This window comes from Leuresthes tenuis, unplaced genomic scaffold (genome assembly GCF_036924035.1).
Source record: "Leuresthes tenuis unplaced genomic scaffold, fLeuTen1.0.hap1 SCAF_21, whole genome shotgun sequence".
In the NCBI taxonomy this organism is placed as follows: domain Eukaryota; kingdom Metazoa; phylum Chordata; class Actinopteri; order Atheriniformes; family Atherinopsidae; genus Leuresthes; species Leuresthes tenuis.
Genome location: NW_027325375.1, coordinates 28,573,505 through 28,598,212, shown reverse-complemented (window position 1 = coordinate 28,598,212; position 24,708 = coordinate 28,573,505). Strand labels below are relative to the sequence as shown.

Here is a 24,708-nt window from a genome sequence, read left to right as displayed (position 1 = left end):
AGTATCTGTATTCTCTTAGTAACAAGGGTGACGTATCACATCAAGTGTCTGACAGAGGCAGGAAAGGAAGAAAATGAAGACATTAGCACATTTGGCAAAGTTCCCCTTCCCTTTCTGAATCCCCTGCATTAATAATCCGCTCTCACATCTGCAGCTACAGTAAATGTAAAGGTGAAGCATGGGTGGCCAGCCTTGTAGCAACTCACTGTAGCCTATAAACTTACTTTGCCATGCGTTTGTTTCACGGTCAACATTTCAGACATGCAGCTACAAATATTTTCCACTGGTTGTGCAGTGATGTGAACTCATTCTCCCTGTCTGTGTCTGTGATCAGTCCAAGAATGCAGCTGTGTGCTGAGGTGGAAATTTTGAATTGTGCGATTTTGACACGACGACTTATGCATGTCTGACTGTCTGACTTAGAGAAATGGGTCTGTGAGAGAGTGGGCGGTCTTGTTTCAGACATTTTTTCTAAATTAGTGAGAAGAAAGCAATATTAGAAAGAAAAGCAAAGCCGAGGAATCTGACCTAAATAAGACCAGATAGAGGAAAAACTGGAGGAGAGCCAATGGAAATATTTATTTGTTCTACAAGTTGTCTTTTTTTCCTGGGGTTTTAAAGTCATATCTGGTTCCAGGTCCATGGCTTTAATTGGGCCAGACGCCTTATCAAAAGAACGTTTGGTTGCCAAAACTTCTCACAAATCAAAATTGTTGCAAAAGTCCATCTTATCATTTCATGAGCTGGTGATTTATTCAAACTTACAACCAATGATAAATTATCTCAGACATTAAAGCAGTGTGCAGTTTATATTTCACTAATTTACATTATAGTGATACTATTTTTTTATTCATGGTTAGAAACTTTGGAAGATGAATTCTCAAGAAATGAGATGGTGGAGTAATGGATATGTAGGAGAGACTCTCATCCGACCCAAAACATCCCATGTTAATGCAGACAGATATGACCAATAACCCGGTTTAAAGAATATGGGCTGCCTGTTGGTGTGGCGGTTAGCACTGTTGCCAAGTTCTCTGGCTTCCTCCCACCATCCAAACACGTGCATGTTAGGTTTACTGTTGATTCCAGGAGTGAGTGTGAGTGGTTGTCTCTCAGTCAGCTCTGTGATGAACTGGTAACTGGTGAGAACTGGTCCTTCCTCCTTAAGAGGAATTTTTGACATATGCTCCAACACTGAAATGTTCATATGAGTTGTATTTCCCCTCTGTCACTTGTACAATTGTAAATGGACTGTACTTATATAATGCTTCTAGTTTAGCTGATCATTGAAAGCGCTTTTACGCTACAAGTCACATTCAGCCAGTCTTAGTCTATACAATGATACAGACACGGGGATCAGTGTCTTGCCCAAAGATACTTCAACATCCATCCATCCATCCATCCATCCATCCATCCATCCATGAATGATCCTGTTTTGCTCTCTGCAGCTGCAAGTGCTTGTCATTGAGCCACAAACTTCATTGCATTTCCTGTTTAAACAAATAACCCATCACTCCACATTCTTTTGCACCCATTTTGTAATTCTCTAATTACCAATGAAACGTTAACCCACAATCATGGAAACCATTAAAAGCTGGTGCGGAACTGACTTTGTCTCCAAGTACTTAGGATGAGGAGCCCTATGACAAATGTTCTAAGTGGCGTCTTCTGTCTGATCAGCAGCATATTTCTGTTTCTGCAGCAACTGCTGAGTCAGATTGACTGCAACCACAACTCTTTCTAGAGAGACTCAAAGAAGGGCTTTGTAATATGTCCATGTGCTTATGAATCGGTACTTGAAAAAGCCCAAGGAGCCGCTCTTCTGCACATCCATGAGGATGACTGCAATAGGAGCATGATCAGTCTGCACAGTGTTGAAGACGATGCTAATGGAAAGATAATGCAATGTGTCAACTAACTGTGGCCGAGTTAAACTAGGACACTTTTGTGACACGTTTGGATTTATTTATGCACGAGTGACTTCATTTCTCGCTAAGCATTGTGAAAGTAGTTGTCTAAAGTCATATTTCAGTCTTTTGTGGGACGAAATGTTGACCAAAAACTTATTTCAGTTTGGGAAATGTTTACTCGAGTGACTAAGCCTGTCTGATGTGTCAGAGGTTATCGTAAGATTTCCTGGTGGTCTCTGAACTGCTTCAGTTATCGGCAATAATGCTGCAAGACACAAAGGGTGGATGGAGTGTCTCCATGTAACCAAAGCAAGCGCTGTGTCAACAAACACACGACTGGGACACAACTGTTTATCAAATTTCCTTATTGTAAAGGCAAGCATGTGCTGAAATGCAAAGTGGTGACTAGGAGGAGAATCAACAACTCCAAATATGAGCCCACAGTGCTCTCATTAAAAAGATAGACTGCCTTCTACCGTCTCAGTTGCTGCCTCCAAGAAGAGGAGTACAGAAATCTTGAGCATAGACAGAGGCCTCTGCAGAGATGCAGACACCGTTTCAGTGCAAGCACCTCACCAAACACAAAAGATCAGACACATCGGGGACTGTCCAACATGGTTATAGCCACAGAGCACATCCAGACAGTCCTGGAGATATTATTTACCTCATTGGACTGCTGTATCAGTGATCCAGACTTAACAAGGCGTGGCAAGTATGAATGTGAAGTCATTCTTACACTCAAACTGCATATTGTTCAACATGATGAATAAAGGTTTTAACATCATCATGTCTCGCCACAATCAATGAATAGATAGATGAAATACAATATTAGTTATAGAGTTGGATGTTTTAATATTAAGTTATGTATTCATGACCTTAACATCAATACCTTACATACAAATAAATAGTTTTCTGGTAATTCTCAGTGTTATCTTAAAAAAAAAAAAGGTCATTTCTTGGAAAATATATAAAATGCTGATGACTCGTTTTGCACAAAGGGGGCTTGTTCTAATCTTGGCTTCAACTGAAGTAGCACTTATTTGCAGTTTCACTGGAACTTTAGCAATTAATACTTCAGGCGAGGGGTCATTTGTTTGATGATCACAGCAAACAATTGGATCTGTGAAACAGAAGTCATGTGAAACGCTGCAGGAAAGCTTTCTGATATATGAACGGCAGCACATAGCAGACATTTTGCTCTCGTTCAAAGTTTCTTTGGGAATTTCACAATATAAGTGCAGAACTAAACAACCACGGATGATGAAAAGAAGGCTCCTGACAGTTATGTTCATCAGCCTAATCCAAGCTGCAAACCATGCCTTGAATGCACATTTGATCACAACATGTGCGTTGTGGAAGCCCATTGAGCTGCTCCGTCATTTTTGAAGTCATTCATGAATTATGGCATCAAAGGATGGGCTGGATCCCCAAGAGGAAACATATGCGCAGCATCTTTAACTTTCACCAATTCGTAAAGACGTAAAGCGATTGGTCCATCCTTTAATACACCTCACAGTCACCTCAGCATATACAGTTCCAGCTTGCAAATCCCATGACCAACAGGCGCCATGAGCCAGTTGGCAGCAGAAGAGCGATAAAATGCAGAATATAAGTTTACAATAGTCTTTATTTTCTTCATGAAAAGAGTAACATGATACAGGCGTGCTGAATGAGGGAGGTAAGGGTAGGAACTGATATGAACAGGCAGGGCAGCGAGATTGTGTGTCAACTGAAACAATGCAGTGACGCCTCAGTGACTTTTCAAACTGAATCAGCTTTTCCAAAAGTTCCTGTTACTTTTTTTATACAGGCAATTTTTTTAATTGGCTCCATATGAAGTGGAGCAATTTGGAATAGAATTATTTTGATTTGATTGGATTATTATTGTATTAGAATTAATTGGACTCTAAGTGGCTTCAATTGAACTGCATCTTTTTAGTGCCTTGAGATGACATTGTTATTGAGCTATAAGAATAAAACTGAACTGAATTTAATTTGATTATTAGGGGTCCTAAAATGCTGAACAATGGTCATTAACATTGCAAAGGTTTCTTTAAATGGCATGGTGTGGATGCACTCTATGATTCCAGCACTGCAGCTCAGCTTCCTGCCTAACAAAGATGGTTGATCACCCTTTGCTCTTCCTTCACCTTTGATCTCACTTCAGGGAAAAAAATATAAGAGGGTAAATGGGAGAAAGAAGGCAACACTTCCCAAAATCTGATCTCTGATTCTCAATGTCTGCATTGAGTTATGTTAAAAGATGAAGGTTTTTTAGCCTGGTCTGTGTGTCTGATTTGTAATAGCTTCTTGATGAAAGAATATATGTATATAAAAAAACAGAAAAAGACTGCTGCAGGGATCATTTTTTAGATCTGAAAGGAGATAAACGCCTGACTGTACTGTGAGCTTGTTTGCACGGTATGTCTGTGCTTGATAGGTTCACTGAGGGCATGCCTTTGGTCAGAGCTTAATGTTTACTACATGTCAGAGCATTTAAAAAGAGTAATGCCCTCTCTCTTATCTCGGTATTTAGAGTTAGAATGCAAAGCTTTGTCAGCGAGTTACAAAATGCAGACATTTGCAACTTTATCCACAACGTTCATTAAGATCTGCTGGGATATCAGACATACCATGAACTTTTTTACTGTTTTTTGATGGGAATTAATGGATTTTCTCTACTGCTGTTAAGTTTGGCAATTCAGAGAGCTAACTGGCATGTCATATGTCAGTTTTGCTGTGACAACAGTATTGACTTTCAGTTTCAGTGTGTGTAATTGAGGTTTAGACATAACCATAAGCATGTTTGATGTAGGAATAACAAGGATAAGAGAAGACAGATCCATCACTGTTTAAATGAGTGTGTGCAAAAATGTCCTCGTAATCATAGCAATCATTGATTTACATCTTCTCCACTGTCCAATTATCAACAGCTGAACTGATAACATTTGAACCTCATAATTATCATCCTCATTATTCTCGTGCATGGTTAAATCCATCCATCCATTTTCTGTATCCGCTTAATCCGTCGGTCGGGTCGAGGGTCATTGGACGAGAGGCGGTACACAGTGGACAGGTCGCCAGTCCATCACAGGGCCACACAGAGACAAACCAGACATACAACCATCCACATGCTCACACTTACTCCTACGGACAATTTTAGAGTCATCAATGAACCTAACATGCATGTTTTTGGACGGTGGGACCCACGCATACACGGGGAGAACATGCAGACTCCACACAGAAAGGCCCCAGCCAGGTGCTGAACCTGGAGGCGACGGTGCTATCCACCACACCACCCTGCAGCCCACATGGTTAAATCCCTACATTCAAATCAGAGTTGTGGTGGGGCGGGGCTAGATCCCATCCCAGCTGCCATTGGCCGAAAGGCCGTCTACTCTAGTACACTGGATGGGTTGCTGGTCCATCACAAGTCAAGAACAGAAGCAAACAACCACGCACACTCACATCTAGCATTGATTTAGAATCACCAATGTACCTCAGACGGAGTGCCCTGAGAAAACTAACCATCACACCATTAAGATTAAGACTTTATTGTCATGTAGACACACAAAATACATCCAGGTTGGCACCTGTTGAACACACACATGCACAGGGTCACACTCATTCACATGGGGAGCATGTGGCCATTCACAGCGGGGAACATGGGAGTACGTGCCTTGCTCAAGGGCACCTCGGCCGTGGAGGTGGACCGACACCCGTCCAGCTGTCAGCTCACCAATCTTTAAGCAGTGAGAGTGGGAATCGAACTGCCAACCTTTTTATTGGATGACCCACTCTAACCACTGATCCACAGCCGCCCACCATCATCCAGCCTGCTTAGTAAATACAATGTAAAAACGTTTAATTCTTCATCTGTCTCTAAAAGCCAGAACCAGTCCAATATCCTGTCTATTTTCTGGAAATGAAAGGGGTTTAATTCTGCCTTTAAATACGAAGATTAGAGAAAAGGAATTGAGTGAAACAATATATGTCTGCCTGTTGTTTGGCTGCTAGTAATTAATTTTGCTCTATAAAAAAGAAAGAAACACACCAGTTCAGATAGTTATTGAAAATAGACTTTTTTTTAAATAGATTTTATTGAATCTTGGTGGAAATTTGTTAAAATTCAAATGAACAAATGTTTTTCCATCATACAGGACAAAAAGTCGTATTATGCAGCCAGCTGAGCTGCTTCAGAATAACCGAGAGATAAATAATTTAATGTTTAATTTGAGTTGTTGATCAAAAGGCCAAAGTCTGGGGTTTTATATGCTTCTCACTCTAATCATTTGGGCTTTTTTAGGTCCAACAATAAAAGGAGAGATTGACTAGAACCATGTGTGTTTTTATAAGAGGGGAAGTACCAGAGGGTGGGTGGGGGTGAGGTTGTTATGGAGTTGTGACATTTATTCTTCACACTGTAATTTGGATCACAAAGAAATGAAAATATGGCACCAATCAAGAAAACTACACACAATAGGGAAGGTGCACCGCGGAACGAAACCTGGCTGCATGGGTTCCCATAATCTGGATATGGTGGGTGGTCTGGGTGCTCGTGGTTCTTCGTTTAACCCAAATCAAAGTACGTTTGTTTAGCCTCTAATGTGGCTCGGAGTGGAAGAGAGGTAGCCGGACAGAAAAGAACAAAAGCTCATCTTTTTGCAAATAAATTCCATTTTTATTTGATCTGTTTCAACAAGAAACTTTAAGCAAGTTTCTGGCAGGCCGAGTCTTCTGCTTTCACCTGAGAATGTTACTTGTGCTGGCAAGTCTTTTTTTGCAAACTAAAGCGTGATAGTTTCTTGGCAAAGCTGAATAATCTACTACATTTCAAAGTATCGAGTTAAGCCTTCAACCTGTTCTTTAACTGACATCAGTCTGACCCTGTCAGTCCCCAAAGACCCCGTTCGGCCCCCATTGGCTGAGCCTCTCAGAGGATGAAGTCATATGGTGATGCTACAAACCCATAACAGGACCTTTGTTTAACTTTAGAATTAGAAAATGCTGTGAAAAACATAACATAGCATTATTAAGTTTATTTGACCAAACCTTAAGTCTCTAATCACCTAAATCAGTATTTTAGAGCTATAATTACAACTCCTGATTTATGAACAAGGACAGCCAAGGCCAGAAGCCAAATAATCTAAAACTGCTGTGCATTAAACACCTTAAAGTGCTCAGAGAATGCATTGGATACTTGTAACTGGGCGCAAAAACAAGCTCATGTTCTAATCAGTAAAATGATATGCAGAGAGGGATTCATGCTTTCCTTTACCTAATAGATTTCCCTAAAGTTTTCTGCATTTTGACTTCAGCTGACACTGTGACCTACACAAACCTGCAGGCCAAGATGAGAAGCAGACCTAAAAGCGGAGAGGGGGATGAGAAAAAAAGACGAAGAAGAAGTAAAGAAATTGATCAAAAGAGCATTTCTAGTAGAACAGTGTTGAAAAAGAAGCAGAAATGATCCAGAATAGGATCACAAGTCAAGTCTTTGGTAGTTTCTGGGGATGAATTATGAATATCTTTGTGTCACATTTTGACAAAGTCAGAGTCTCTATTTCTCTTTCACTATTTGATCAAGCTTCATAGAGAAAGTAAAGCCCTCAAACCCCTTCACATAAATCAGTCACATAAGGGACGCGTGAGCACAAAGCAAACACCCGACTTGATTAATCATTTTCAGGTGCTCCTCTATCTGCGTAGTCGGCCTTATGAGTCTGATTCATCACACTCGTCACAGACCGTCATTCTGCAGCTGGGAAACTTGAAGATGGTTGTGAGAAAAGACTGGGATTATGATTCTGATGAAACTCTAAGTGTCCTCCTCTGAAAAGAACCACACAAGTACACACAAGCCAAGGAGCCATATTCAAAATGACCTCAACATGTTGAGTTTTAGGGGAAGAGAGAGGATGACGTAGACAAAAACACTAGCCTACGTCTGCAGGGCATATTGTTAAAATAAGCTTATTTTAACTCCTCACCTCCTTAAGAATCAGACTTAGTTTGTTTAAAGACATCATTCTTATTCCCATGTAGCCCAGAAATGTGGGGTACATAACAGAAAACTATATGTATAACCTTTTTTTCTTCTGTTTTAAAGGCAGCCAACACAACTTATGTCTATAAATAAGTTGTCAGGTTTGTGTGTTCTGTGTGTTTAGTCGATGGGCCGATGGACTTGTAATCCAGGAAAAGGATATTTTGATGTGATACATTAGTGCAGGGTCAGTTTTAATGTAAGCCACAGCATTTTCAGCGATAAAATAGGCAGTGAAAGCGTAAAGAAAACATGGACTTGAAGTGGAGTAAAAAGGCACTTGCGTCTTCCCCAGTGCAGTTGCGTGTTTAGCCCCATCTTTCCACCTCTATGACGTCATATTGTGAACTTTTCCAACAATTAAATGTGATGCAACAGCCAATAATTGACTATTTCACAAATTGCTCTGACAGTCTTTCACTCTGTGGAGTTATTTCCGTGTGCTACAGCACTAAAAAGACTATAAAATTCGTGTTAGTGGAGACAAATCAATAGATTAAATTTATGTGCCCGTTTCATATTTAATCATGAGGGACGTCTCATGTGAGGTTGAAAATACCTGGATCCCAATTATTAAGAGTGCAGCAACATACAACCTCCAATGCTGTGTTTTTGTTGAAATCATTTGGGTCTTTCTCCAGGAAATAAGAGAGAAAAGAGCCAAAGCCTGCTGTCGGCCTATTGAAAATGACTATGGGCACTGTGCTTGTTTTGTTAAAATAAATGGGTTTGAAGTAATTATTTTCATTTAAGCAGGACACGTCTGCGTGACTCTTGCTAGAACTGTAATTTGGATCACACACCCACACAAGGTAGTGATTTTAGTCATAAAAGAGTTTCAAACTCACACAATCTGGCAGTCCAGAGGGGAAAACGATGAAAAAGTCCAATATTACAAAAAAATTTCTGACCAACTCTCACAGCCAGCTACTTGGTAATGTTTTTCAACTGTTCTTTTAGAAGTCATGTTTGAAGAATGTGTTTTATTCTTGTTTTTATTAATCTTCAATTACACAAATCAGATGCACAGGAATCCTCCTCAAAACACTGTGCGCTATGTTTGAAAAGTACTAAAACTCTTGAGCTATTACAATAAACGGTTTAAAGCTAAAGTAAATTACTTCATTACTGATGTCACATGCCACTTGATGACAGATATGTATACACTAAATTGCCAAAAGTATTGGCTCATCTGCCTTTACACGCATATGAACTTAAGGGACATCCCATTCCTAATCCATAGGGTTTAATATAATGTCGGCCCACCCTTTGCAGCTATAATAGCTTCAACTCTTCTGGGCAAGCTTTCCACAAGGTTTAGGAGTGTGTTTGTGGGAGTTTTTGACGCATTTGTGAGGTCAGACACTGATGTTGGACAGAAGGCCTGGCTCACAGTCTCTGCTCTGATTCATCCCAAAGGTGTTCCATCGGATCTAGGTCAGGCCAGTCAGGTTCTTCCACACCAAACTGGCTCATCCATGTCTTTATGGACCTTGCTTTGTGCACTGGTGTGCAGTCATGTTGGACCAGGAAGGGGCCATCCTCAAACTGTTTCCACAGAGTTGGGACCATGAAATGGTCTGAAATCTCTTGGTATGCTGAAGCATTCAGAGTTCCTTTCACTGGAACTAAGGGGCCAAGCCCAGCTCCTGAAGAACAGCCCCACACCATAATCCCCCCTCCACCAGACTTTACACTTGGCACAATGTTAGACAAGTACCGTTCCCCTGGCAACCGCCAAACCCAGACTCCTCCATCAGGTTGCCAGATAGAGAAGCGTGATTCGTCACTCCAGAGAACGCATCTCCACTGCTCCAGAGTCCAGTGGCGGCGTGCTTTACAGCACTGCATCCGACGTTTTGCATCACACTTGGTGATGTTTGGCTTGGATGCAGTTACCATGGAAATCCATTCCTGTGCATTCCTGTGCACTGTTCTTGAGCTAATCTGAAGACGACATGAAGCTTGGAGGCCTGTAGCGATCAACTCTGCAGAAAGTTGGCGACCTCTGTGCACTGTTAGCCTCAGCATCCGCTGACCCCGCTGTCATCTTACGTGGCCGAGTTGCTGTCGTTCCCAACCACTTCTACTTTGTTATAACACCACTGACAGTTGACTGGGGAATATTTAGTAATATCTCAACTGGACTTGTTGCACAGGTGGCATCCCGTCAGGGTACCACTCTGGAATTCACTGAGCTCCTGAGAGCAAATCATTATTTCACAGATATTTGTAGAAGCAGTCTGCATGCCGAGGTGCTTAGATTTATACACCTGTGGCCAAGGAAGTGATGGGAACACCTGAACTGAATTATTTGGAAGGGTGAATGAATACTTTTGGCAATATAGTATACATATACATATATATATATATATGTATATGTATTAACTTAGCAAGAATAACACTAACTCGGGAAAGCTGATCTATAGGAAAATAAATATTTGAAACACAATATCTGAGAGCTTCACTCAATTGTATTTGTTATGCATTCATCAGATGCTTTTATCCAAAGCAACTTGCACTCATATCCCAGGTAGGGTGGGGGGGTCTTGCCTAAGGACCCCTACTGGAGGTAGTACCTTTCATGCAGGGGGGGTCAGGATTTTAATCCAGATTACCCACATGAAAGGTGGGAATCATACCACTGCAATTCCCAGTCCACCGATGTCCTATTTGGAAATCGTATTCAGTGCCAGAAGTATAGAAATGGTGAATAAAAATCCAACCTATGCCAATGTCATGCATTTAAAAGCACAGATATTTGAACAAAAAGCAAACACAGTGCTTACAAAATCAATTTGTAAAGCAAATTGTTGGCCTAATAGCATAATTGCCTAAGTCTAAGACATTCAAATATGACTCAGGCAATTATGCTATTAGGCCAAAGAAATGTTTCCGTTCTTTCCATTTCTCATTATTAAGTGTTTCAGGAAAAACATTTAAACACACAGACTCTTAATAAAAGAGCCAACAGACTAAAACATGTCAATTACAGCCCGTTTCCTCATTGCACAACTTGTTTAATTAAGTGTAAAACAGCCACTGCCGGTTTGCTGAGAGGTTGTGGTTTCTGAAGGCAGTGATGATTCATCACAAACTAATCAAGAATGTCAGATATCCATCATATTTTCACCACAGTACACCTGTATATTGCATCTTGCATATGTCCAGCATTAATTTCTGAGGACGTGAACAACCGATGCTCCAAAGACGAGATATATATATACACACGAGGCAACCATGATGACATGCTCTGAAAATATACATATATTGCGAGGTGCCATTTTGAAGCTGGGATTATGAGATATAATTTTTACCGTCCATTTTATGACCATTTTACGAAAAAGTGGAGCAAGACACTTAGACTTGGGCAAAAGTATGTATGTTTGAGGAGAAATCTTTATCAATTGTTTTTAGTAAGTTCGCCAGCATATTGATTAAAAGATAATTAATCCTGCTAATGAGACCACAATGACTAATGACTTTAAGGCACCTTAGTTTTGGCTTCATTACTGACCAGGAGGGAAATATCCATTTCATTTAGTTTATGTATCACATACACACACACATATTTTGCATAATACATAAATTAAATACAAAGCAAAGTAGCTTTTAATCAACACAAATCATGAATACCTTTCTGAGCAAACAGTAAAATGAATTGCCACAGATTACTTATCTGTTATGATAATTCAAACAGAATAAATATGCCTCATAGTTTATTTATTCATTTCATATAATTGTGCCAAATATATGAAATATATTCTACTTCTGTCAGGATCTCATATTAGGAGAAGCTTTTTTTTTTAAAGTTTCGTGTTGATTCAGCACTTAACTGTCATGATGATTCAGTTTAATCTTGATTGTCTTCACCATTATGAAGTAGTGACAAAACCCCTCAGCCTAAATTAAAGTTGTAGCTGGAAGTTGAAAGCTACAAAGCCAAGTGTGATTACATCGTGCATAACGCAGACAAACGGACACGAAACAGCTGGTCAAGCACAAAGATTATGACACACAGTGTCACAAGAATGAATGTAAATGTATTACGTGGCTTTGGATGACAAAGATGATGGTTGGCTGCAAACTTGATGGATATTTGATATTTAAATAATCTCATAAGAAGGATGTGTACCTTCAAATGTCCTGTTCTGACTCACAACATATGAAGAATTAAGGGTGAGTAAAGACAGAGACGTTATTCATCACCTTAAATTCTCCAAGGATGGTCACAAGAGGATAAAGGGCGCATTATGCTAATATTTACGGTGCTATGCTCATTTTTCAGCCACTCCTACATGTTGATAAAGCTGTGAGGAGCAGAGCCAACTGAACGTGGGCCTAAACTTTCTACATTTTGAGCACATTGCTCAAAAGGCTGTGATGAATAGAGGCCAGGCGGCCAAATCTATCACCAAACAGAGCACAAAAGAATGAGGCTGCGTCCTTCTTAACAATTGGTTAAGAGGGTTGAAGGTTTGCGGTTTTCCATATGTAATGAGAAGGTAATAATAAATCTGCAGGATGATGTATGTGTTGAGTTGTGCTTCATCAAACTAAATCTAAACGCACATTTATAACAGAGCAAAGAATGATGAATACAGATTTGAAGCAATGCAGCAGTGCATTGTTTTCATCATACTGAGCATAACGTCACACTTCAGGGAGCCATCAAAGCTGAAGAGATGACATTTACATGTTGTCAATCCTTCTGATAAAAGAAACAAATGTTGTCTTTGTGCCTCTTCTATGCTTTCTGTCGCCGGTCCAATCTTCTCTTCTCTTCAAAGACCAGAAATCTTGATAACAATGACAACTTTGTACATAATTTACTGAATAAAGCTTTGGATTTATGCAACTGAAAGAAATATCGCATCTTCCAATAATATCTGTGTCATTGTTGATTGAACACTGGTTGTTATGGTGGCTCACATTCATTTTTTGCTCTGGGGACTACATGCTGAGATGTTTACTGATGAATAACCGCTTCCTTACTTATTCCCAGAAAACAGAGGAAAATAATCCCCTGGAGTCGATGCTCCCACAAATCTTCTCTGGTGACTCACTTAGGGATGGCGTTCACAGTAATCCAACAGTTGTTATGACATAAAGATGAGCTGGGTGGTGAAATATGTCCTGTTACGGAGCAGTGACTCGTGCTGCCAGTTACGTCTGCACTTGGATCAGATCTCCGTTCAGAACATACGGAGGATCCAGGAGGATACCAAGGATAAAAAGTAAACCTTAATATTACACAGAACAGGAGGAACTAAGGGACACCGCAGGTGCTGAAAGCAACCGGTCCGTACAAAACACTGAAGTCCAGAGATGAACAAGCAGAGCAGACAAGAAGCAACAGAAACCTGGATGAAGGAGCTGGCAGAAGAGCCCAAGCAAAATATACTGAGATGTAAGGCAGGTGTGTTACCACCAGATAACTAAGACCGGGTGAAGGCGCTCCTACAAAATAAAACAGGAAGTAAAATGAATACATACAAGCTATGCAAATAACAATGGTATTAATAAAAATAAATAATACAGGATCTAACAAAATCTAAGAATAGAACCTGAACTCAAAGAACAAGATTAACACTAAAAAAAGTTCATGAAATTACTTAATGCCAACATCTCATATTAAGTGGTTTAAAGTAAGAAGCCATCCACAGACCGGAGATGTTTAAAACGTTCGGACAGCTTGATCCAGACCGTCTGAACCAGTTGTTGTTCACACAAGAACGTCACAGTGGGGATAAGGCTCCTTGATCACCTTTTTTTTGTGTGTTAGATCCGAATAACCAGGAGCAGATGGAGGAAAACGTACAGATGAGCAGAAAGGAGTTCAGTGTTCAGTTAATATTCCAGCAGATTTTCTGCTATGTTCACACATTGTCCAACTCAGTGAGCTTCCAGATGTTTTGCCACATCTGAACATTGGAAGACTGAAGCGCATGTGTGAAACAGCCTCACTGAAATAAATGGAAATCAGAACCCTCTTTGGGCCCTTTTACCCAACAGTGAGATAATATTGTGAACAGAAACATGACTGAAAACAGCAGCACACACAGCCAATCTGTCTCAGAACGCCACCATAGAAACGTGGAAAATTATCAGCATGAATAACAATAATGTAGATAACAATGTCTGACGGCTGACCGTACATTCTCTGTACTCAGATCCATTTTAGTTACTCAGATTTGGTTGAAATACCTGTGTATTGAGCCTTATTCCTCCTGCTATCGAATTGCATCTTCAATCTTTTAAGCAGGAAATGCTGTTAAGCCTCAAAACCTTTCGTCCTGAAATTAAATAGATGTTTGATGGATGTTTCCTTGTGTCCCCAGGAGGTGAAGAACATTTGTAACATATTAATTCTGCTTTGCTTAGTTTAAACATCAGTGTTTTATGTACTTGTCAGAAGAACCCTTCCACCACCCAGAAAATCCCTGATGTTGAAGACACAGAACAGACGTCAGCTGTAGCATGTCCATCTGTTTTGAGTGGACGCAGCGGAGATAAAGCTCCAAGAGAAAGTGAACAGAGTTTGCATGGAATGGCAATCTCTCAATCTCAGCTGAGGTGATATGGTAAAGCTGTTCAACATAAATATAGAACATATGTTCTGTTTTACTTCAAAAAAAGCGTCTGACCTATGGGTGTCTTCGTGTTTGTCTTTCTCTAAAACAGGGAGTCGGAACGTGGTCCAAAATCCGCTGTTTTTGTCTCACAGGACACAAGCATTTCTGTCAATCTTTGTTATCCTACGATAGCTCCAAATGAAAAAAATATGAAGATGACGTCATGCAACTCTTCTACCCTTATCTAGCTTGGCTTGTCAGACGTAAAAAGTGAGCGTGTTATCTAGAAGGAATCCAGTGTGGTGCAAAGAGAGAGTTTCAAATGTGATATTACTTGAGAAGTGACATTCAGTCTGTAAATTAATTTAGTATGTGAGTTGGTGGGATGTTCCCAAGCACACACACATCCAAAAAAGGGGAAAAAATTGGCCCCATTATGGTTTGGAGCTTTGCCTACGCTGGTGAGTTTCCCTGTTGGCTCTTACTGCATATCTGGTTGATACATGTCCCGGGAGAGGTGGGTCTGGTGGTCAGAAATCCCACAGCTTTCGCCAGAGTTCCTTAAATCCATGACGCTTTCTTTTAAAGTATAAATTACAACTAATGTTTAGGTTCAAGCTGAGAATCTGCTAATGGTCCCTGGAGTCAAGGTCATGACACGGTGGGCTGGGAAACGATTTTGGGACATTGCTCGAAGACTTTGACTTTCAATAAACAACATTCCAGCTACATGGTCTGGCTTGCCACAAAGACCATTACGCTCTGTGTGAATCCAAGTATACAAGGGAATACATCAATATCTTTTACGATATGGTAAAGTAATATCAAACAAGTGAGAAAAAAAGCAAAAGTTTATTTTCAAAGAAAGTGTCTGATTATATGAAAAAAACAACACATTTTTCAGCTTTTAGGGAGTTTATTAAAGTTTAATAACAGACAGTTTTCTGTACAAAGACAGAATTGATTTCTAATTGATTTTCATCGTATTAACCATATTCATGATTAACATCCGGTAATAATTATCCGTGTTGTTTCCCCTGAAAGCAGCTCACTCAAAATAGGAAGCTGTTAATACATTTGATTGCTTAAACACAAGATCAGTAGGGAAAATCTGTTCTTTCTCAATCTGTTTCAGGTCAAATGTAGACTTTTTTTCACTGTCACATCCACTTTACCATAAAATCAAACACAGCTCAGTCCTTTCTTCATGTAACAGCTCTTATCTGATAATCTTTTTGCCTGATTTTCAAGTATTTTCAGCATTTGTTCTTTTTTCTGTAATTCTGCTTGACAGACTCTATTTCAGAGTCTAACCACCATTAAGATGAGAGTGATAGTGGGAAAAGAAACACTTTTAGCCCCAAAAATGATCATTTTTCTTATCCTAACCAGGCAGCATTGATTTCTAACTCTATGGAAAACATAGATTTATCTTATAGGTTAAACATTTGATCATCAATAATCAAAACATCATGCTGTTAATCATATTGAAATCATAAAGAAATTATCTTAAATTTACTAAAATATCAAAAGTTTTAATATATATATGTATATACTGTATACACATAAAATCTGCCAGTGCAGCACCTTCTATCTGCAGATATGCGTTAAGATGTTTATTTGTGCTTCAGATCATAACTGCTGTGGAGTAATTGTTAAATAATATTTTATTATTATGATTTATTTCCTTGTTTTACAACTACAGCACTACAGCCTGTCTTTCCCGCAAAAATAACTATTTTCTGTGGATATATATATTAATAATGTTTTTTTTTTATTATAATAATTTGTTAGAAGATCAGAATCAGAAGCTAAGTTCTGTGGATGAGGATGTTTTGCTTTGAATCTGCAGAGCACCACCAAACAGCCCCTCTCTTCTCTGCAGAACCTAATCTTGATTATCATCAGGGTGGTGCTGTACTGTAATATTTGCACGTGTGGAGAGAAGTTAGTGCAATCACGATGGAGAAGCGACTCGGTGTCTTTTCCTCTTGTTGACCAAACTGCGACGGTATGAAATCAGTTTACGTTCAAGCCACAAATGTTTCAGAAGTGGATCCGGTTTACTTGGAGACATTGCAGTGTCCCATCAAAATTTCAGAGAGGAACTGGGTCTGCAGTCTTTATTTAGAGGGTGGACATAAGCAAAAGCCAATTTTACCAGAAAACAGCTGGGTTTTACCGCTTGACAGATTCCAATCCTTTATCTAGAAGACACTGCGAGCACAAACAGGCAGCTGGAAAGTTCAGTTTGTGCAACGTGTCTTCTTCCTGCTCTTGTTGGCAATTCGCTGGCTGGGGCTCATCACATCAGAGTCTCTCCGTGACTCTGCTGGCTCCTGTCGTCCTGGCGCTCTGCTTGCGTTGGAGGACCAGCTGCGGCGCCAGATCAGCGGCCGCTCTGGTGGCTTCAACGCAGGAATCTCAAAGGACAACGGGACAAAGAGGTAACATATCGGATAAAGAAGCTTTCCAGCTGAACGACATGCCTGCTTGTACTTGATGTGTTAAGAAGCCGGCGCTGCCATGAACAGCCCACGAGTCTCATGCTTACTGAGTGAGAGGAGCAGCCCTGATCATTATTTTATCGCTCTTTGGCCTTTTCTGTATGTCAGCGCAGCAGAGCAAGTGCAGAACCGTTAGAAGATACTTTGCAGAACTGGTGGATGAAAAATATGGGCTAGGGTATGTTAGCATACTACAGAGGTCAAATGTAATTAAAAGTTCAAATGAAACTGTTCCAAATCAACACAATTTCATTAATTTGTAGAAAAGAGAATCTTATTCAAGTCTGAAATAACTAATTTTGGTCAATATGGTTTCACCTCATCTGATGTATCCTGTTAAACTTTGACACTAAAATAACTGAATTATGAATAAAAGCATCACTTCAACAAAACACATGCAGGAGGACCAAGAAGTTAAATAAAGTATTGCTGTAACAAGTTAAGACTGCCTGGGAGAGCTTGTGTCTCTGGCTTTCATCAAATCCAGACGCAGAAATACTGAAATGTGGAGTTTGTTCTTGTTCAAGTGGACCTTAAACGTCGGCAATAAAACGCAACAGTTGATCCGTAAGATACTGGAATTACGCTGCATTTTGTTACTTCTGTTTTCCAAGCTGACTACAGTTCACAAAAACCGTGAAGAGAGCACAAAAAGATAGTGAATTTATGTAATAATACCCCAACACATGTGGAGCCGTCACCTACCAACGTCTCTGTGGGACAGTATATTCGTTTAATTCATTTAATATGAAAAATAGATAGGCTGTTATAATTAAGGTCTTATTTACAGTAGAGATGATCATGATATCCCCTGTAATTTTACCCTGTTGTACAAGGAATATCCTCTGTGGCCCCAACTGGTTATTATGGGGCCACAGAGGCCATGAAACTCTATAGCCTAGAGCAGTGTTTCTCAGTTCCTGTCCTCATGACCCACTGCCCTGCATGTTTTTGACGTTTCCCTCCTCCACCACACCTGATTCAAATGATCAGCTGGTCATCGAGCTCTGTAGCGGCCTGATAAGGAGCCATTAATTTGAATCAGGTGTGTTGGAGGAGGGAAACATCGAAAACATGCAGGGCAGTGGGTCATGAGGACTGGAACTGAGAAACACTGGCCGAGAGAACGTGGCCTCATCACTTAGAGGAGTTTCGGGTTCCTATTTACAGTCACCGAGTCCACAAACTCCACCATTAACATTAATCTTTGCGTTAAATGTTGATGTGTTAATTTGCATTTGAGACGTTTAAAAAATGGGGGAATGTATAAAGAAGTATACAGAGATCGAGGATCACTGTGGCGTGATACTCGGATCTAAACAGTGATAATATATTGGAGGTAGATTCCAAAGTCAGCAACTCAAAGAGAACAATAAATGCTCTCAGACTTTCATTTTCAGATGTTATGAATAAAACTCAGACGCCCACTATTGTATATTAGTAAGTGACATTTTGAATGAGTCTTGAATATAATATGAGAGAAAATTTAGTGCGACAGCGTCTTATCTCCTCCTGTTTTCCCACTTTATTCAATTAAGCTTAGTTAATGTTGCAAATGTTTGACTGTTGCCAGATGCCAGGTTTGTTGTGGCCAACCATGTTGCTTCTTTCTAACTTTTTTTGTGAGATGAACAACATTTGATGTCCAGAACTCAGAATGTTCAAATTGAATGTTTCAGACGTATCTTTGAAATGCAGCAGAATCTGTATTTTCCTTGTGTGCGTTAACTGTTCGTAGCAGTGAGCAACGGGTCTGCTTATCAAAAGTACTGTTCCTAATGGTTTCAGAAAGATCTAATACCTCACAATGACACTTTAAACGTGGAGGCTCGTCTTCAGACAGTTTGCTGTTCAGATCACAACAAGCGCCAGGACAAAAGGTCCAAAAAATGGGTCTAACTGGCAAAGCACAGAACAGAAACAAGAAAGCAAAACAAGCCAAACATGTGTCAGAAACATGCCTCTTAAGACTTCATAAGTGCACGAAGGAATGATTTTTCTGCACTTGTGAGGAAGCTTACAGCCAGAAAGTTTGCACTGAAGCAGGCTGTGTCAGAAGCCCCTACAACCCTGTCCTATTTAATGCTCGTTGATCGGGAACGTCACGGATTTTAGCCGACCCTTCGCATGAACTGTAGCCCATTTCATTATTTTGTTTTAGCCCACTGAGCTTAGAAACCTTAGTGCTTGAAAAATACATTAATCTTATATAGTCAGTGTAACTGTAGTAGTGGAGGTGGTTAATGAAGCACATCGATATCAATCACCGTCTCTCCACTGTTACTTCTGTATTCTGCAGGAGGATCCATTACAGCGTGTCTCCTTAAATATGTTAGCAGGGAATCTGCTGCACATTTCTTCAGTTTGTAACATGTGAAGTGAAGTTACTGCCAGAATCCAAATGTATTTCTCAAACTGAGAAAGCCCTCTGCAAGTCCGTGTCCCCACCTGACTAACTGATTTACTTATCTTTCATCCTGAAAAAAGAAATTAATCCTTAATATTGTAGTTTTCTCCACATTCCTAAACAGAATATTACCTCACCGGTTATAAAACAGATCCTTTAATCATCATATTAAAACCGTAAAAGACTCAGATGAATGGATGCACACTGTTTTTTAGAAGAGTAAATTACAGAGAAGGCCAACTCAAACATCAAGTGCACACATGTTTGGCAGGATATTCATCTTCTTTGTGTCCTTTGCTCAACACCATACAGTGCTTTGACCCATAGGCTCCGTTTTGGCTGGCTACCAGAGATGTCAATCGAAGAGAATACCCAAAACGGATGTGTATGTCTTCATTATGGATGTCACTGCTCCTCAGGGCCCATTCGGCATGCCAACATTTATTCTTCCCTTCATGCAGGTGTGGTTTGGAATCTGGGCCAGTATAACTGTGTAAGGGGATGACATCACTGCTCATGTCACCACTTTACATCTTTTAAATGATGGGAATTCTCTCAGCCTTGAAGATTTAATCTTTTATGTTTTAATACACCATCATGAGGTGGCAGAAAGGATAACAACTGGGTCTTTTCCTCGGCTCAATAAGCACAAAAAATCTAGAATGATTCATTTGACACAGAAAAATACAAAAACTGCAGATAAGTAAACCTGTATTAGAAGCATGAAGGCATAGTAGCAAGACAAAACAAGTGTTACCTGTATTTAAACTACAGTTTACATTACTTTTATTTATAGTATAGAAAAAAGATGACATTTAATAGATGTTTATTTGTGTCAAATGTATTTATGCAGGCATCACAGAGGAGATGTGAAGAGCTTTACTGCAAATATGCCACAAATAAAGCACCCAGGGAATACTTTAAAGAGCCCATGAAACCAGTTCTTAATGAAAAAGAAAAGGGTCATGCTAAATGTTGAAGTTTTAATAATTAGATGGAAGAATAGGATGTCATCGTCATCTTTCCCTCAAAGATGACTAGAGAATTTAAATAGAAAGTGTTAGGCCAAGTAAAGTGATTAAAATGAACAAAAAATGTGCAGAAAACACATGGTTCCTCATTGTTTTATTTAAAAAAGAGCTTCTTACCACAATAGAAAAGAAGTGGGTCACATCAATTGCATTAGGATCTCAAAATGAATTCACCATTCAAACCCACAGCAGCATAAAAACAGGACATTGTTCTAAGTATTTTGTTTTGGTAGTTGTCTCTATGCCTACAGCATGTAATTACTGTCCTGGAGGATATCCTGTTTTAACTGTCTTCCTTTAGGCCATTGAACAAAAAAAAAAAAAAGCTTAAAAAGGTTATACTGTCAGAAGTATATAACACAAGACGCACTCGACACTGTCCAGTGATTTGTCTTTATGACATAATCCATTTGTGTGATTGCTGGATTTTAGGATGATTCCAATATTCTCTGTTAAAATGAAAAAAAAGACTGCTTAGTCACCACTGCCGTGCCAGGGGTTTATGAAATACAGCTGTCACACTGACCTGTTTTTCACGGAAGGTATTTCTGCAGCTAAAATGTGTTTCTCAGAAGGGTTTGCTTAAGCTAGTTCAGGCTTCTTGTTTCACTGAAAATATGATACCAGATATTTTTTTTCCTTCTTCGAGTTGTCAGGGAAAAACACACAAATTAGAAAGCATTAGTCAGATGGATCTTATTATGAATACTGCTCCTCCAGGCTGTCCTGGTCCCCAAAACGTGCCAATGGGTCATATGTTTATGCAAGAAAATGCAATCTATAATTACTTCTAAAGGACATGCGACCTCTGGTGGTTGTGAGAGGAACTGCAGCTTAAAAACGGAAGTTAAAGAAGCTGATGGCTTTGTATGTTAGTATTTTAACGGTTTTGTTTTTTGACCATAACCAAGACATGTCATAGTCTAAACCCAACCGGGAAATGACTAAGTTAGTAAAGTGGGTAAAGGAGGATGATTCAACATGCTGTGCGTAGCCTCATCATTCAGTCAACCTTCCTTTCTCTTTATGATGAATTTGTGGCTTCTTAAACAAACGATTGAAGAATGACATCAGTTGCAAACACTCACATACACCGTATTTCCATCCTGCCACGAGTTCGGGTTGTAATCCAGAGAACGCAGTTATGGGTCGTATCTATGAGTATGAATAAAGAAGCAGTATGGTTGTATTGATTGGAGGACTTGTTGGTACCTCACTGATTTTTGGCCGCCCCTAAACATGGTTTTATAAGAATCTCACACATACAAAGGACTGTTACATACTCGATGTTAAAAATGTAAAAAAAAAAACTCAGTTAATGTGTTGACCGTGACTCGTTTCCCAGATATGCATCAGAAAATTGATGGATGGATAAACTGTAGATTAGCCTGTAGCTCCGGCAGCATCACCACTCAGTGGGTTTACATGATGAGATTAACTGGATTACAGCTATATTTGGGTTATGCTCCTTATCTGAGGGTAATTATCCTTGGATATATGGTGGTGAATGAATGGAATCACTGGCACAAAGCATGTCAGACCCCGGTACGATAGGTGGCGCTGTCCCCATTTCAGCTATCGCTAATAGAGCCACTTCCTGTTGACGTCTTCACCACCAACAACAACAAACTCAGGCATTCAGAAAGATGGCGAACGCAGAGCGAGATGAAGCTGCGTCCCTCTCCATCTGTGGTGAGCTGGTTATGGCACAGACGATGCACAACGGAGCATTCTCCATCGTGCTGTTTGTTTGTTTCTGACGACAACAACAGTAATATCGTCTCCTTCGACTTCCGGGTGACGATCGCGGGAAAAGATCTCGAGCATGTGCAGAACGCTTCAAGTGGGCAATCGGATCGAGTTATCCCGGGATCTTAATTAGATCGCATATAACCCGATCCGATCTATTTCTTGTCGGATTAAGCTTGTTACATGAGCTGAATAACTCAGTCTTATTGTAATTTAGCCATTAATCCGATCCGATAGTGTTGCAGAGCTATGCTTAGCCTGTAGATGCAACTCCTTTAATGTGGATGACATACTCCTTCTTTTAATCAGATGGGTCAGTTTTGTTAAACTGACAGGCACACACAGAGATGCACATGCATGCCTGTTGCCAGAGCAACCTCATGGACAGTTGACTTACCCATCAAGCATCTGGTTCGCCAGCTCCCAGCCAGCTGACTCCGAACCACAGCCAGACATGATTGTTATTCAAATGAAGACAAAGTTGCAACATACTACAGAAAAACAACTTTTTCTGAGCACACCGAGGCCGTGTTGAAATGGTCTGTTAGATCAGATAAAATTTAGTTTGACAGCAGAAATGCAGACATTTGGTGCTTAGGGTCTATGTTGAGCTCTGTGGTCTTTGTGTGATTTGTGTTTATCTTGGTTTTAAGGATAGAAATATAATTATTATCCTATTATAAACATTTATAACCATTTATGCTTTATGAAGTGAAGCAATTACATCATTTTAGAATTGCATTGCAGGTTGTGGCCTACATGCCTTACATTTATATCATTTTAAACGGGAGGGGTCATGTCAGTCTGCAAAAAACGTTGAAAAATGAGGACATTTAACTTCTCATTTGTGGAAGTCTGTGCTTATAACGAGGAGTGACCACAGTCTGAAGCTTTCCCTCTGCAAACACACATAAGAGGTAGTGTGGAAGTGTGTATGCTTTATTCACTTTCACTCTTTGTGATCACGCATTCGGGGAATGTGTGCATACATGTGCGTCTGTATGTGTTTTGATCTGTGCTCAGAACAACAGCTTGGGCCCAGAAGGCCCCAGAGATCCTCACGGTGCCCCAGCACCTCAACCCTCCACCCCCAACAAACACACAGACACACACTTTCTCAGCTGTGAAGACTGGGCCGACATCACTCCACCCTTTACCCTGTGACTCATTTCAAGAATATTCTATTTTCCCTTCTTATTTCTTCCCTTTTTTTCCCTCTCCAAGGCTGAAGCTATCCATTTTATTTTGCAATGGATTTCAAACAGCTGTGGGGTAACCCAATTCTTTTTTTTTCTTTTCAGCAGACGCATCACAGCAACAGCTTATTACTTACATTATCTGCACTTTATGCATGTATGTAAAGCACCCTTTGTGCTCTATATTCCTACTGTGACTCCTGCCACAGCTGATGACAACAGCATCATTCAGAATTTAGGATAATTAAGTTAGAATTCAAATGAAAATATTATGGTTTCCTTTTAAATCAGATTTTGGAGAACTTCCAACAGTGACTGGAGACAAAACATGAAATAATGAAAATTAACGAATAAATAAGAATACTATCAAAGGTGAACATAGAACCAAATATGTCAGCACCCTCCATAACAATGCAGGCAGACGTTAACTCCGTCAACGTGCGCTATTTGCTCTCTGTTTCCAACTACAGTGTAGCACGCAACAACTCCAACCACCTGCGAAACTCATTAGCTCGCTCCAGATTGAATCCATATGTAGAGATGCACTCCCACAAATGGTGTGTCACATAAAATGTAAATCTTGGCATTACATATTGTAAGGAGGGGGGGGTAAGCTGGTAAAACTGTGAGAGAAACATAGTTGGACAGCAGCTCACAGAATGCAGAGAGACGTGCACATTCTCCGAAATGTCTTCTTGAAAGAAGACCGGAAGCATGGTCAAACCTAGCTTAAAGCGGCCTCCAGTACAACATTTCATTCATAGAATCAGTGATTAAAAGAAGAAGAAGAAGAAGGAGTTTAATGTCACAGCACAGGTGTGTAAGCTGCAGTTTTAAAAGCAAATATCTTCTCTTTCTTTCTAACAGGGAGACCTTTAATTACCACAATAAAGATCTTCTATAGATCTTTCTCACATCTTTCATCTTCTCTCTATGGGATGTATTTATCCTGTTCACGATGAAACCCTCGGTTATAGTTACAGAACTTGGGTCTCGGGGAAGTTTAATTACCATCACATATACTGGCAAAAAGCAGCTGCAAAGGTTCAGTAACTGCACTTTCTTCTTTTAAAGTTTACGAACAATACAACTTATCCTTTAAATATTTAAATCTTCAGGTTATTTCTGGCTAAAGGGCAGAATCTTTGACATTATATTGTCTTATCAATCAAAACACCCATAAAATCCACAGAAACATTTGATGTACAGCACTATTTTAGACAGTGTGATCTTCCCTGTCTGATAACTGTTCTTATTTAAAATGTGACACATCAGCACAGATGAAAA

At 39.8% G+C, this 24,708-nt stretch overlaps 1 protein-coding gene across 1 annotated transcript in view; it reads right to left on the bottom strand.

Moving 5' to 3' along the window:
- Positions 1 to 16,777: 16,777 nt before the first annotated feature.
- snx19a (sorting nexin 19a) overlaps positions 16,778 to 24,708 on the bottom strand; it is a 47,540-nt gene continuing 39,609 nt past the window's right edge. The window contains 1 exon segment of the mRNA XM_072374428.1: positions 16,778 to 16,954. Coding sequence (XP_072230529.1) covers positions 16,778 to 16,954 — 177 coding nt within the window.